This window comes from Oryza brachyantha, chromosome 12 (assembly GCF_000231095.2).
Source record: "Oryza brachyantha chromosome 12, ObraRS2, whole genome shotgun sequence".
NCBI lineage: Eukaryota > Viridiplantae > Streptophyta > Magnoliopsida > Poales > Poaceae > Oryza > Oryza brachyantha.
The window spans coordinates 840123-855049 of record NC_023174.2 but is presented as its reverse complement, the minus strand read 5'-3'; the positions used below and the strand labels follow the sequence as shown (position 1 = coordinate 855049).

At 38.9% G+C, this 14927-nt stretch overlaps 2 protein-coding genes across 2 annotated transcripts; one reads left to right on the top strand and one right to left on the bottom strand.

Moving 5' to 3' along the window:
- The first annotated feature begins 1925 nt into the window (after window positions 1–1925).
- On the top strand, window positions 1926–3817 carry LOC102705489 (protein LURP-one-related 8-like). The gene is made up of 2 exons (XM_040529614.1): window positions 1926–2182; window positions 3205–3817. Exons 1-2 carry the CDS (start codon window positions 1937–1939, stop codon window positions 3784–3786), a joined length of 828 nt encoding a protein of 275 aa, XP_040385548.1. The 5' UTR covers window positions 1926–1936; the 3' UTR covers window positions 3787–3817.
- A 2633-nt stretch (window positions 3818–6450) lies between these two features.
- On the bottom strand, window positions 6451–8816 carry LOC102709226 (bifunctional bis(5'-adenosyl)-triphosphatase/adenylylsulfatase FHIT-like). Its single transcript, XM_015843030.2, has 4 exons — window positions 8509–8816; window positions 7305–7451; window positions 6932–7030; window positions 6451–6837 (listed from the first exon to the last, which is right to left on the bottom strand). The coding sequence occupies exons 1-4, from the start codon at window positions 8776–8778 to the stop codon at window positions 6721–6723; spliced, it is 633 nt and encodes a 210-aa protein (XP_015698516.1). The 5' UTR covers window positions 8779–8816; the 3' UTR covers window positions 6451–6720.
- Window positions 8817–14927: the final 6111 nt, after the last annotated feature.

The window sequence follows — 14927 nt, the reverse complement described above, 5'->3', positions numbered from 1 at the left end:
GAACGTAAGGATGGAGAGACCACTATTCCAACCACTTCAGTGAGTAGAACGAGCCTACATGCTACATTTATGTGAGGCATGCTTGCCAATAATAGTCGTGGCAACAAGATGTATATATTCCTTGAGAAACGATAGACATGCTATAAGACATAAGTCAACTTTAATTATTAGTGCAATATTAGGGGCATGCTTGGTTATGTCTTCCTTGTATGTCTGGTAGGGTCAGTACTCGATGAGGCTTAGTACGCGTACGTTGGGCATGGAGCCACGCAGGATACTAGGTTAGATGTGCCATACCTAAACTCTATACATAGGAGCTACAAGGCTCAAGTCCAAGGATCTCTCTGAGTTTGTAGTATGCCCTCCAATGGTGTATAAGAGGAGAAGGGAGAGCAAGGTGCAAGGGAAGAGGGAGATTAGACGAAGCAAAACGGGCAGATCGTCTGCCACACATCCAAGAAACCCAAGAACACACGAGCAGGGTATTCCACTACCGTGTGGCCAGAACCTATCTAGATCCTTTGCTTTCATCCTCCCGTCAAACGATTTGAAGAAGTATTCACTTCCTATTTCGATGTGCCATCGAGCCTCGCCTCCTGATCCAAACTGAAAAAAGGATCTACAAGGAACCCCACTCTTGGTGTTGATCCTCCGACACCCCTCCTTATGGTTCTCACTAGTCGTTAGTTGTCACGCCACTGCAAATAAGGTCGTGACAATTTCTTGCCCTCGTGGGGACGCCACGTGCACATGCACGGACCAACGCCATGAGAATTTCAACAAGCAACACCAACGTTGGTCCACTCCTCTATCTAAGGATGGACCCTCACTCTACCTCCTGGCGAGCTCCAATCACATAGGCAATCGAGACATACCTGAGCAGCCCGAGCAGGGAGGAGTAGAGGAGGCGATGGCTGTGAGACTTGGGGACAGTCTTAAGTTGTGGCAGGGGCAGAGGGAATAGGTGGACGCTAATTTCTTGCATGGAAGAAGATATATGTAAGAAGAGAGATGAATGCCGTGAGGTTATTTTGCATTGTATGCCATGTTGTTAGCTTGATGTGACAACCAGTTGGCAACATATTATGCCCAAAAAAGTATAGGAGAAGAGAACTTTTATAGTATAATAAACTAGCAGTATATATATACTACCGGTACAAATGATAAAATGGTTTAAATCAAAATTAATTATCCACTTAAATAGACTGCAATATAAAACAAAAGAGATAGGTTAGTCTTTTTGTGTTACCACGTGGTGGCAACAATCTGGTAATAAGTATTTCTATGTTAATAGCCGCCGCATGGGCAAGAGGTGGGTTGTCAAGATGCTAGCGCTGCAAGAGCAGCAAGAGAGAAGGAGAGGAATCGCACCATCGTCACGGCTGATTTCGTTTGATGTTGCTTTGGACCGATTTCACGGTTGGATTGGAACTAAATCACTATATTACTATGGTGCTCTTAAAGTATGTCCTTATTTATATACTAGTAGTATAAATCATCCATGGAGACTTAGTAAGCAAAAATAATAATCAAAGTTATTAAAGAGAAAGATATTTGAGAGTAGGCCATTAAATAGGATGGAAATTAAAATAGTCAAAAATCGTTCGGACACGATTCCTACCATAAGCGGCACGCATGGCAGCTCCCTCACGCTAAGCCAAACTGAATCCCTACGTACGTGCATGACTGCGTCTGTCCAGTACACCTTCATTTCGTACCTTGCTGACTAGCTTGCAACGCGTCCTTTTCGTTTCGTCGCCCCATTTCGATCAGCTGTATGCTCTCACTCTCACGACATTAATAGCCAGATCGATAGCGCTGCAGTGCAGGCAACGGCAGCCACGTCCTCCATACGTTTCGTACGTTGCTCATCGATTTACTAACTAGAGCTGCTAGCTCCCTCGATCGATCAGCCGCCTCATCTCATCAAGCAAGCATGAGGAGGATACAGGTACACCCCTCACGAGGCGGCGGCGGCTGCCGTCCGGATGAGGCGCTGGTGTACACGGTGTGGAAGAGGTCTAGCATGGGGTTCCAGGGCACCGATGGCTTCTCCGTCTACGACTCCGCCGGCAGCCTCGCCTTCCGTGTTGACAACTACTCGCGCCGCCGCAAGGCTTTCGCCGGCGACCTGCTGCTCATGGATGGCCACGGCACGCCCCTTCTGTCCCTCAGGCCGCAGGTAAATTCTTCGCTACTCGATCGATCACTTTGCTCAATTGCTTGCTCATATAGCACGTAGTAGCTCTGCATAAGCTTGAAATCACATATCTTTAGATAAATATTTGTGTCTCTCTCATTCATTCATGCATGCATGCTTTTGTCAGTCTATATGGCTCTTGGTTTTTATTTGCTTTAATTTCAGACCAAATTTAGGGTACTTAGATAAAGAAATTTAGGATATAGCTAGCTAGCTGCAGATTGGACACCATCATTTCGGAGTTTCAGCGCCTTCCTCTACGTAGGCTAATCTATCAAACTTAACAAGATCCATATATACATGCATGAAGTTTTTCAACTCAAAATATTCCGTCTTCTTTGTTCATCAAAGCTTTGCTGCTCTATATACTAGTCATGCAGCCAAACATTATGCATTTACCTAGCAACTAATTCGAGGTTGGAATCCAACAGTTAGAGTATATATGAATTCTTGCTTAATTTGCTTCTTGTTTCCGTTCTCTGATGGTTTGATTTTTAAAAATTCCAGTTGTTGGGTGCTCACACTCTCAAACGACATCAAGTTCTACTCATAATCTCATATGCGGTCCTAATTAACTTGTAACAGTGGTTTTATCGATCAGTCAAGCTAAAGAGAAAAAAAAATCTATACCAGTATGTTCCATGCGACGTCATTCTCTATAATATTTGAAAGATTGTACTAATGGAAAAAAAATATTTAATTAATTTAGTCCATCAATCAGGACATGTCCAAGCGATCGAAATGCAACCAAGTCCAAAAACAAGCAAACAAAAAGTTTTCATCATAAATAGCATATTATATTGTTTTTCAACCTATAAATCTTCACATCAGATCTCTCCTTTTGCAACTTGCAATTTTCAGTTGAATGACAAAGAAGTAAAAACAGACATATGATATATGCATTCATTTTCAGCTGCTAGTTTTTGAATAATTAAGCAATGCACAAATTAAACCACTACAGACAATCAGTATGAATTAAACTCCTCACTGTTCTAATGTGACAGATCCTCAGCCTGCACAATCGATGGAACTGTTACAGAGCACAAGAGGAACAAGACTCGGACAAGACGAGTTCACCTTCAGTGTCACAGCAGCAAGTGTTCTCCATGAGGAAGAGCTCAGCTCTTCAGAGCAGTGACGAAGCAGAAGTCTACATGTCACCAAGCAGTGATCATCATCATGGCCAACCTGATGCTTCTTCCAGCCCCAGCCCCAGCCCCAGCTTCCGAGTCGACGGCTGCTTCTCCATGAGGAGCTGCAAGATCCACCGGAGCAACGGCGAGGAGGCGGCGCGGATCTCGAGGAAGAACGCCGGCGTGGCGTCGGCCAGGCCGGCCGTCAGTCTCGGCAACGACGTGTTCAGCCTGGTCGTCAGGCCAGGCGTCGACGTTGCGATCGTGATGGCCATCGTCGTCGTCATGGATCGCATCTGCCGGAGGCCCTACGCACCAATGGCGTGCTCCTCATCTGCTGCTACTTCAGTTGTTCATAGTGGGTGCCCGGCGAAAAAGGCTCTTCACAGTGGAGAAATCGTCAAGTTGAAGGAAGACTACTGTCTCATACGCAGCAGTAGTAGTTTGCTGTAAATTTATACACCCTTCACTTTTTTTTAATACGACGCAGTAAACTTTTAGATATATATTTAACCATTCATTTTATTCATAAAATTTACATAATTATTAATTATTTTATTTTGATTCGATTTATTACTAACGAAACCTTAAGCATGAGTTATAATTTTGTGTTTTTGTAAAAAAAAAGTTTAAATAAAACGAATGATCGAACGTAGATCCAAAGATAAATAACATCAAATAAAAAAGACAGGAAGTACTATGTAGCAGAGGTGCTATTACTAACAATCTGCTGAATTTTGCTTGTTTGTACTTAGCCTTCTATGTATGATAAAGGAAATTAGCAAAAGTTCAGGTTTTATAAAGAAAAGAATAATGTGATCTCAGAGTGCACATTTCTAGCTAGAGAGAATGACGTGCACTTGATATACATGGTGGATACCTGAAGCACTACATTTTACGAAAAGAACTGCTTTTACATTTGCAGAGATTCTCTTCCTCTTCCTGATGGAGAATGATCATGCATCATACCCCCCCCCCTCTCTCTATATATATATATAATATATATATATATATATATATATATATATATCAAATTTTACATTAAAAACAGTGGTACCTCTGATACTTCTCAAAGATAATAAAATTGTTATATATATATATATATATATATAACAACGAATATTTGCAACAACTCAACAAACAATAGCCTCTCAGCAGCACGGAGACAACCAGTAGTTGGCATGAATTAATGCCAAGTAACCAGGTCAGATGACTAAGACACGAGCTTAATAGGTGTTGATTACCTAGTACACCGGCAACATCCCCAGGCTACAAAGGAGTGGCTCCAGATAGCTTACGCTTACCAAATCCTCAGGTCTGGTGCAACAGTCACATCACACTTCAGCACGCAACTAGCCTGCCAATATTAATCGTTCTTTGCCACTTGTCATTTGTCAAAGATAATCCCAAGCGTATCAAAGTTTGCAATATATGCACAATTATTTATTCTGTTCAGTGTATCCTATATTCCTATCATGTCAATGGCCCTCTTGGCATCAAGCATGAGGCAAAGATGAAAGTGACAAAAGTTGATCAAGTCCCAGAGGCAAAATCAGCAAAAGGAAATTAAGATCTAGTAAACAGTTAATTGAGCTATCTTCGAGAATGTTCATGCGTAAAGCAAGCCAAAATGTTAACACTCGAGACTAATGAAGATCGGAGCTTTATGTTCTAATCACATTGGATGAGATTCATGGAACAGTCCCTTAACCAAGGATGGCAAGGAAATGTTCACATGAGGCAAAAACAAGGAGCAAAAAAGGTGCAAACAACGGTTGATGATTTTTTATATGTAAACATAAAGGCTGTAATACCAAGTTATGCAAAATTAAACCACAATTAATCAGGTCATTAAAGTCTCGTGAACTTATCAGAAGGGTGCATCAGGATGATATAAAGTTTAGGGCCATTGGCGACAAATTGCCAAAATAATTGTATGAATGAGTCAGGTTTAACTTTTGAAATGTTGGCTAAATGCATAGACTAACAGTAACATGATAATAAAAACAATTTATGGCATATATGCACAATTATTATGCTGTCCAGTGTATCCGATCATGCCTAGCAAAGCACGATGCAAAGATGAAAGTGACCAAGGTTGCTCAGGTTCCAGAAGCAAAATCAGAAAAGGGGATTAAGATCTAACCAGTTACTTGAGCTTTCTTCCAGAACGTTTATGCATAAGGCAAGCTCAAGGGTTAACACCCATGGCTAATCAAAATCGGAGCCTCTTTCGTTATAATCACATTAGATGGGATTCTTGGAACGGCTCCTTAACCATAGAGAAGTTCACAGGAGGCAAAAACAAGCAGAAAAAAAGGTGCCAACCATGATTGATGTTTTTTTTTTTTGGAAACATAAATACTACAGCCAAAATGATACAAAATAGAAACAGCATTTTCATGGGTCAATCATATCATTAAAGTTTTCATGAACTTATCAGAAGGGTGCGTCAGCATTAACAAAAAGTTTATCCAGGACTGCAGCCATTGGCCACAAATTGCAAGAATTATTGTACCAATGGGTCAGTTTAACTTTTGAAATGTTGGCTAGATGCATAGACTAATAGCAGAACATGGTAATAGAAACAATTTATGGCATGCAAAGCTGGTATATTTAGCCAAGATTCTGCTAACCACAAACTTTATGGATAGTCGGTAAAAGGAATAAATCTTTACCTCACCAAAAAGAGCTAGATAAAAAGTTGAGTAGTGATCCATCCTGTCTAGAAACGTGACTACTCAGCTATATTGAATTTCTGGCTTTTCCCACAATATGACATGTCGAAAACAGAATTTATCATGACAATCCACATAGACATAAGAGGACACTTTTTTAACTGTGATTAAATGAACAATATACAGCTAGCAGAAATTGGAGAAGTCATTTTCTTAAAACTGAAACTAAATGCAATGTATTGACAGCATGGATTGTAAGTCCTCTACTTGATCCTGAAGACCAGAAGAATGAGCCTTCTTGCTTTTATGTAGGCATTGAAAGGTTATATAATGTATTTTGTTACCATTTTGTAGATTGTGAAACCATAGCATCACCGGACCAGCTACCCATGATTTATGGATGTGTAATTTCATATGGAAAAGGGTATCCATCCAACAGTACTGTATGAAGAGACATTTGACAGTGAACATATAATTTTCCAGCAAATAACTCCTCCACATGACATAATTAGTTTCAAAGATAAGGATTTATCCAGTAAGAACACATCTCTTACACCAAACAAGTAGTGCACCATATTAGATAATTTCATGATATCAGTTGAAGACTTGAATTCCCATGACGAAGGACTAACAGAAACAGACTAACAGTTACAACGATAACTTCTGGAGAAGAGTAGGTCAATTTGGAGACGGTTTAAAAGAAATGCATCTAAGAGAAAAGAGCACGGTACTCATTGGCCTCATGAGCCATTTCTTCCATGGTCCTATCCTTTCTCTCTATGTCCAGATCAAGCTTCTCCTTCAATTCTCTCTCTTTGACATCAATCTATTACAAAGCAAGTAGGTAAGCATTTTGTGATGGAAGTTTTGGGTTAAAGTATCAGATGAAAGAAGATTGATTAAGAAGTATGGCCACAAACCGCATCATATATTTCATCATTTTTCTCAAAATCTCCTTGCTTTCTAGGGATGACATGGATGTGGACATGTGGAACTGTTTGACCAGCTTGTGGACCATCCTGATAAGCACTAAAACTAATGAGTAAATAGCATAATAATATTATAATAAAATATAGAAATAAGAAAATTCATGACAGATGCAAAGGTATAGCTACGGTAAATGATAAAAAAAAAGTTAAGAACACTTGTATAGAAAAGTAGACGTCTTATTTCACACACAATAAGATCATCATATTTAGGACCCCAGAAGCAACATAGTACTCATTTTAATGGTATGATTAAACACTGAAATAGTGAATAATTGCAGTAGAGGCATAAATACATAGACCTTACCTGAATAGCAAATGTGAGTGAAGACGCTCCGTGGTACTGCTCGAGCTGTACACCAACTTCCTTTGCAGTAACCCATAAGTCACTAGTCTCATCAGAACTTAGATCAGCAAACCTTTTCACTTCACGCTTGGGGCATACTAGAACATTTGGAAATTGTCAAGGGAAAAGCAGTATATCATATTCACTCAATGTACCACACTACAAATAAAAAGTATGGCTAACCAATAAAATTATAAAAGATCTGCCCAATAGGGCAGTACAATTGACAGTTATATCAATCACAACCAAGTAGCAGATAAACACTACAGATAGGTCCATTGCATGTATCAACAACATCTCATGGTAAAAATGACATCCTCTGAGAAGATCATTCAAGTAAGATGGCATCCAACGAATTAACATTCCTACAACACAATTTCAGCCAATCCATAGAATGGACACCTGAAGAACATTATCCTCAAGGCAGACTTGATATTTATTGAGTATAGAATAAGAGTAAATGAACCCAACCTTTTCATCAATAATTAAATTCAACTGGTCCATTTCTTTTGTATTAGGTTGAATGTTTTGATGAGCTTTACCACAGCACAAGCCAGCAAAAGCAAGTACATTTCATTGACAGTCCTCATGGAACTAGCAGTGCAAGCGCATGAAAGGCATTAAATGTAAATATCTCCGAAATGGAAGCTTGCTGAAAAAATAGAAGTCTCTTTGGTGCAATTGAAGGATATGACCTGCACAATAAGGAATGATATGGTTAAGAAACAAAAGCAGAATATGAAACATGTTATATCAGAAATTGAATGAAGCAAGGTCAAGGTCGACAGAATCGTGAATGGTACGGTGGTAAGATGGTGTTCATATGAAATTGTTAGATGGAGGAAGATGAGAGTTGTATAAAAAAAGAGATCAGTTAAAACATTTCTCTTTTCCCTTTTTAGGAGGTAAAAAGATTTAACTGTGAATAGATTAGCTAGCATCTGCATCTACACATGTACTGCTAGCATTTGACACTTGCACTATAACTTTGCGAAGTGATGATCAACAAAACTAGCAATGTCGAGCTACAAAAAATAGCTTTTCCGTAATTTACGCTACAAATTTTGGGACTGTAAACTACGGCAGTGAGCGAGGGGAGTGGAGGCAGCCATAGAGAATGGATCGATCAAGTTAGTAAAAATAGGGAAGGGGAAGTGAGGAGATTACCAGGGAGGAGTGGGCGGAGGTTGACCATGGCGTAGGAGAGCGGCGTGGAGTGGAACACCTCCCTCGCGTCGATCTTGTAGGGCCCGAACTTGTAACACGCCTCCATCCCCTGGACCACCGGCGGCGAAGAAGATGAAGAGGAAGAGGAGCTGGCACGCGGCAGCAGCAGCTGCAGGCGGCCAAACGGCCGAGGAGGCGCCGGCGGAGCGAGAGCGAGAGCGAGAGTGAGAGGTGGGACGCGGCGGAGGACGGCGGAGAGACCAAGCATCTACAGGCACAGCCTCGCCGGAGAGGAGGGACAGCCACGAATCGGGGAGGAAATGGCCTCTACTTTTCTCGAGCCCATCTTGTTCTCTGGGCCGGCCCAAATCTGAGTGCAAATTTGCAACACTACAAACTAAACGGTGTATAAAATTGGCCCGCAAAATATAGAATTTTTTGAATTTTTGATTTTATTTCTTAAATAATTTACTTAAATGATTTTGCATTTCAAAACTCACAGATCTAACCTCCTACCGCCCTCTAGGAGGACAGAAAGCCTACATGGCATACGGCGGGGCGGACGGGAGAAACAGTCGATGACGGCGTCCTGGGCTTTCTCGTATTTAGCCCATTTTCACCCTCTGTAGAGGCGGAAAGGGGTTTTTTGCAAAATGGTCACCCTCCTCGCTCATCTCTTGGCCAGGCTATATTTTTTTTATTTTTCCCCTTTCCGCCCTTATAGATGGTGAAAAGAGGTTAAATGCAAAAAAGCCTAGGACGCCGTTTGCGCCCGTTCCTCCCGTCTGTCCTGTTGTATGCCACGTCACCTTTCCGCCCTCCTAGAGGGCAGTATGATGTTAGTTTTGTGATTCTTTTTAAATACAAAATTAAATTTATAAATTATTTAATAAATGAAATCAAAAATTGAAAAATTCGCAAAATATATATAGAAATAACGCATATACCATGATGAAAATGAAATGATGAGCAGGTTGACTTGCTGAGAAAAGTTAAATGGATAGAGTGACGATAGTGGATGAACTAATTAATCAGTTTGACTTTTGCTCTCACTAAACTAATTAGAGCATCCACTGTCTGAATTCTGAATAGGAGTTGTCATGCAAATCCACTGCAAAGTGTGATCCATCCTGTGCGTTCTTTGTAAAGTAGTTTGTCACCACACTTTCATAAAAGAAAAGAGAACATCTGCCATTGATATGAAGCACACACATGTACTTGTACATGCATGCACCTGTGACCGAAAAGCTTTAGCTTCACTTATCATATTGCCATTGTTTGGTGACTTGACATTAAACAAGTTGCATATATACACATGCTCATCAAGTTTGAAGGATTAAGAGATAAGTCAATCTACAAAGGTGTTTATATATTTGTTTATCTTGGGTTACTTGTTCAGGGTAGTGCATGCTGCGTCGGTTTTGCATTGATCGCTTCATTGTTATTCTCTACCTATGTACGCTCTGTAAGATCATAGTCATGATCTATATTTTGTGATGAACAATTGGCTTGTAAATTGATAGATTTAGTTTGTAAGCAGTTATTGCGTTGGTGTGTGTGTGACTAATGTGGGTCAGGTTGCGATATCTGTGCCCAGAAACGGTTTGTTTGTCTCTGTGTGTGCAGGTGACTTAAGGTCAACTGTGGTCAATGGCTGGTAAGGACCATGACTAGGTTCAGGGAAGAACTGAGGTCTGGATGATCGGGATGCGGACCATGACTAAGTTCAGGAAGAAACCGAGGTCTGGATGGTCGGAATGCCATGTGACATGGTTGGAGTAGAGTCGTGATTCTCGGAGGTCAATATCGGTCACCGGCGGTGGGATCGTGACTAAGCTCAGGGAGGAGCTGAGGTCCAGACGATCAAGGATGCCGGGTGACCATGTTGAATACGAGATGGCAGATGGTGGAGGAACACTGTGTGGGATGGAGTCGTAACGGGCTTCACATGTTGCATGTGTAAGCATCGGAAAAATCGCGAATTAAATCGGATCGATCGGATGAGAAAAAGCGAAAAGGAGTTGGTCGGGTACTGTAGCCATACTGTAGCCGTGCGGGTTACTGTAGCGAACCCGGACTGTCGACTACTGTAGCGACCACGCACTGTTCATGTTCGGGTACTGTAGCACGCGGGTACTGTAGCACCGAGGTTTGGTTTTGGATTCTAATTAGAATAATTTTGGAGATGAGTCCTACTAGGATAAGGAGTCTGATTCCTAGTCAGAGATAGATTTTGTTGATATAAATAGGTACCGAGGGGTATGCCCTCGTTATGCTTTTTGTGATATTTAGAATTAGAAAATTAGAGTTGAATAGTTGTTGATTCTAGATCAACAATTTTGAGAGGAATGCTGTTGTTGCACTTAGTAAATACTAGTTGAAGCAATAAAGTTGAGAGCATTCAATCTACATATTCTGCTTTCATCTACCGGTATTTCTCTGGATCTCGACGATCTGATTGATGACATAGGAGCAACGCGATCAAGTTAATCTCAGGAGCGGCGTAACCAGATTGGCGGCATAGGACGGTGTTACCAGAGGTAATCGCAGGAGCGGCGAACCAGAGGTAATCTTTTATTCCGCGAAAGATTTTTGGGTTTTGGTTTTCTCTACCATTCACTCCCCTTTGGTAGGTCTGTTTAACTCTATTTCGATCCTACACGCTCTACCTAATTGCATGGGATCGGTCGCTGTTTGGCTCTGATCAGATAATACTAAACTGATGAACTAGTGCAAGCAAGTGTTCAGTCAACAGCAATGAAGATGACACTATTTTTAAGACAATGTTCAAAGGTTTGTAATCTTTCCATTAAGATAATGTTGACCTATTTTTGTAGTTGCTTACAAAGCAAACCACTATATATGCGCTTGTTGGAGATATCTAGTGATATCATATTCTAAAATCGTTAATCAGGTTAGAAACAACAGAAACGAAAAAAAAATAATTCAACAAGTTGCTAGCTCAGCACTCATGCACATTTTTTTTTACTCAGTTATGCTTTCCGGACCAAATTACTGTAGTAAACATTCAGGTTTAATTTTCAGCATATGTTTTTTACCTGAAGCAAGAGGAAGTACTAAAACATGATAGTGTGGCTCCTAGCCAACAATCACTGCAATCAGGATGCTAGGTGTAAACTGTGCAAACGCAGCATGTCCATGTAGTACCAATATAACCTGACAGATGTGAGTAAGCTATTGGAACATTAATGCAGCATCACCATCAATTCATCACTGATCAAAAACACAACCTAAAAGAAGCTTTTGCTAGATATCTCAAACCATATTTGTCCAGCTAGCTGGAGTGGCCACATGGGCCAGTTTGGATGGTGTGCTCTGATGGCATTGTGTGTTCCCTCCCAAACCTGCAGGCTGCGTGCATGTCTATTCTCTCTGTGTCCTAATCATCATGGACAAGCAATTAATTAAGCAGAGAGCTAGAAGAGAGAGCAATGAGCGATTGAAACATTCTAGATATTCATGAACCAATTAAGTGTTGTCCATATGCATGCATGAGAGCTAGAAGAAAATGCCAATTAAGATCGATCTGTCGAAGAGACAGCCCCCGTGCAGTGCGAATCAATCTTAGCTCTAAGCTACGGTTAGAGTTTTGGGGTAATTTGTTTGTTAGCGAATGCCATACCTGACATGCATGTGGCAAACCATGCTTTATACAGTTTTCATGGTGTGTAGGTCTGTAGGACAAACTTTATGCTGATCAATCTTTCGAGAGCGAACAAATAAGTGGGAGGAGCATGGAGCATTGGGAGCCTCCTAAATCTATCTTCGCTTTCTGACCTGGATGCTTTTTAGTACTTTCTCCGTTTTATAATGTAAGATGTTTGATTTTTTTTGTTACAATGTTTGATTATTTGTCTTATTCAAAAAAATTACAGAAATATTTTTTTTGCTTGTGACTTACTTTATTATCAAAAGAACTTTAAGTATGACTTGTTATTTTTTATATTTACACTAAATTTTTTTAATAAGACGAATGGTCAAACTTTACAATTAAAAAAGTCAAACGAAACGGAGGTAGGAAGTATATATATAGTTCTTTGCAAAGCAAAGCATAACTTCAGCGATCAAATACACATGAACGAATTGTTATATAATTAATTATTAATTGTCTCCATCTTTGCCTTCAACACACGCATAGAAGGTGAAGAATTGTGCTTGTGCCCCCTTCCAGAGGAACAAGCTATCCAGGATATACCATTGTGTAGTACTCCATATCGAGAAGCTTAATCTGGAGGCAAGAGTTGCATTTACATCTGCTGGCTACTTCACGCGTCTGAATTCACTGAACATAATGCATGTTGCGTCAATTAATATCCGAGTTCCTTTTGGACTACGCCACTTAATTAACCTTAAACTCTTTAGCCACCCCTCCCATCCACATGAGTTGTACGGATAGAAGTGGTAATGGGCTAAGACACTTGTTCTTTCACAATCATATTTAATTTTTAAAATTTTTAGCACAAAATTTTATATAATTTTATTTTTAACTCGTTTTAAACCCAACGTTTAAATTTTATTAGTAAAATGGTTAGGCATATTACCACACCCCTAGGTACGGTATATATACACCTGACCTTTTTTTAATTTGCTCCTGTTAATTTTTGAATCTATGAACATTGGTCTTATTAAAAAAATATAAGTATTATTATTTTATTATAATTTAATTTATTATTAAATACACTTTAAATATAACTTATAATTTTGTATATTTAAAAAAGTTATATAAGACAAGTACATCAAGAATCAAAACATCCGCTAAAAAACGGAGGGGAACGTATCCATAGATATATACGAAATTAATGTATACGTACGTGTGCTGCATCGATTTCACAAACATGTAATGCGTACTCCCCGCTCCCTAAATATTTAACACCGTTGACTTTTTTATATATGTTTAACCATTCATCTTATTTAATTTTTTTAAATATATAAAGCTATATATATAAAAGTATACTTAATAATAAATAAAATGGTATAAAAATAATTAATAATTATGTAACTTTTTTGAATAAAACAAATGATCAAAAAAGTTAAGGACGTTATACGTTTAGGGACGGATGTAGAATATGCCAATAGCAACAGCGACATATACCATATGCTAGCTGACCATATTAACTCACACGAGCAATTCATTAAGGTATATACGGATAAACTCAACCAGTTAACATTATTGGTGGATATATAGACGTCAGCAGGTTCATAGAGAAGAACAAATTGTACGCGTTATTTTTCCGTATATATTCTTAGGATTTAGGAATAGTACATAATACTCGTTGATTTGGCCACCACTGCAAGTGACTCTTGACTACACAATATGTCAAATTAATATTCTCCCAAATGTACGTATCCTTAATTTCAACAGACATATCTGGGTTTGATTAATTATTTGTTGATGCAACCATGGAGTACATTACAATTCAACTATAACATAAATATCTGGCTAGCTAGTTTAGCTGCTTAGATACTTAGGAGAGCATGTTTGGTTGGCGTACATAATTTAACTAATTAAGATTATCACAGTATTTTAGCTAACTTGCTCTAAGATTTGGTTGGCAGAATAAAGATACACTTCAGCTAACATGACAAAATAGAGACACACAAGCTAACACGAGACAAATTATCACAATTTATTAGGTTATGAACGTGTGTGCCCAGTGTATTTGATAGGAAATATTAATACACTCGCGCAAACAAAAACACATCTGATTTGTTAAATTTTAACTTGAGTTGTGACAAATTTATACGAGTTATGACGACACTAGGATGTAAACGGTTGGAAATGATTGGAAATGGTACCAATATTTTATTGTTTTTATAGAAATGGTTAAAAATTCATATTTATAAATTTAATTATTACAGACATCTATTTAAAAAATAAAGTTTTAAAAATAATCAAGAAAATATTATTATTATTATTATTGTTATTATTATTATTAAAAAATGGTATTGATACCGTCATAAAATATTCATATCGTTTACGTCCATAAACCAAACAACCCCTACTTATTCCATCTTTACTCATCGCATACATATCAATATATAAATAAAAGACTAAAATGCTATTTACTTTCTTAAACTTCAATAAGCTTGTTCTCCATTTTCTCAAGCTACAATGAACTTGTCCTCCACTTTTTCAAACTCCAATACAATTATTATTCTAAATGTAATATCTATGTGAGATAAATAAAGTTGATAAAGATGAAGTTTTTTAACGGACAAAGTATTAACCACACGCACGTGTTCCATCGACGTTATTATACACATATGGTGCTCACAGAGTTTGTTTTAGACGTAGAAATATTCTTCTCCGGTATATATAGCCACTTGAGGATCATTCAATCGTCCTAAATTAGTATAGGATGTCCTGGCATATCTCTTGAATCATTTCATCTGAAT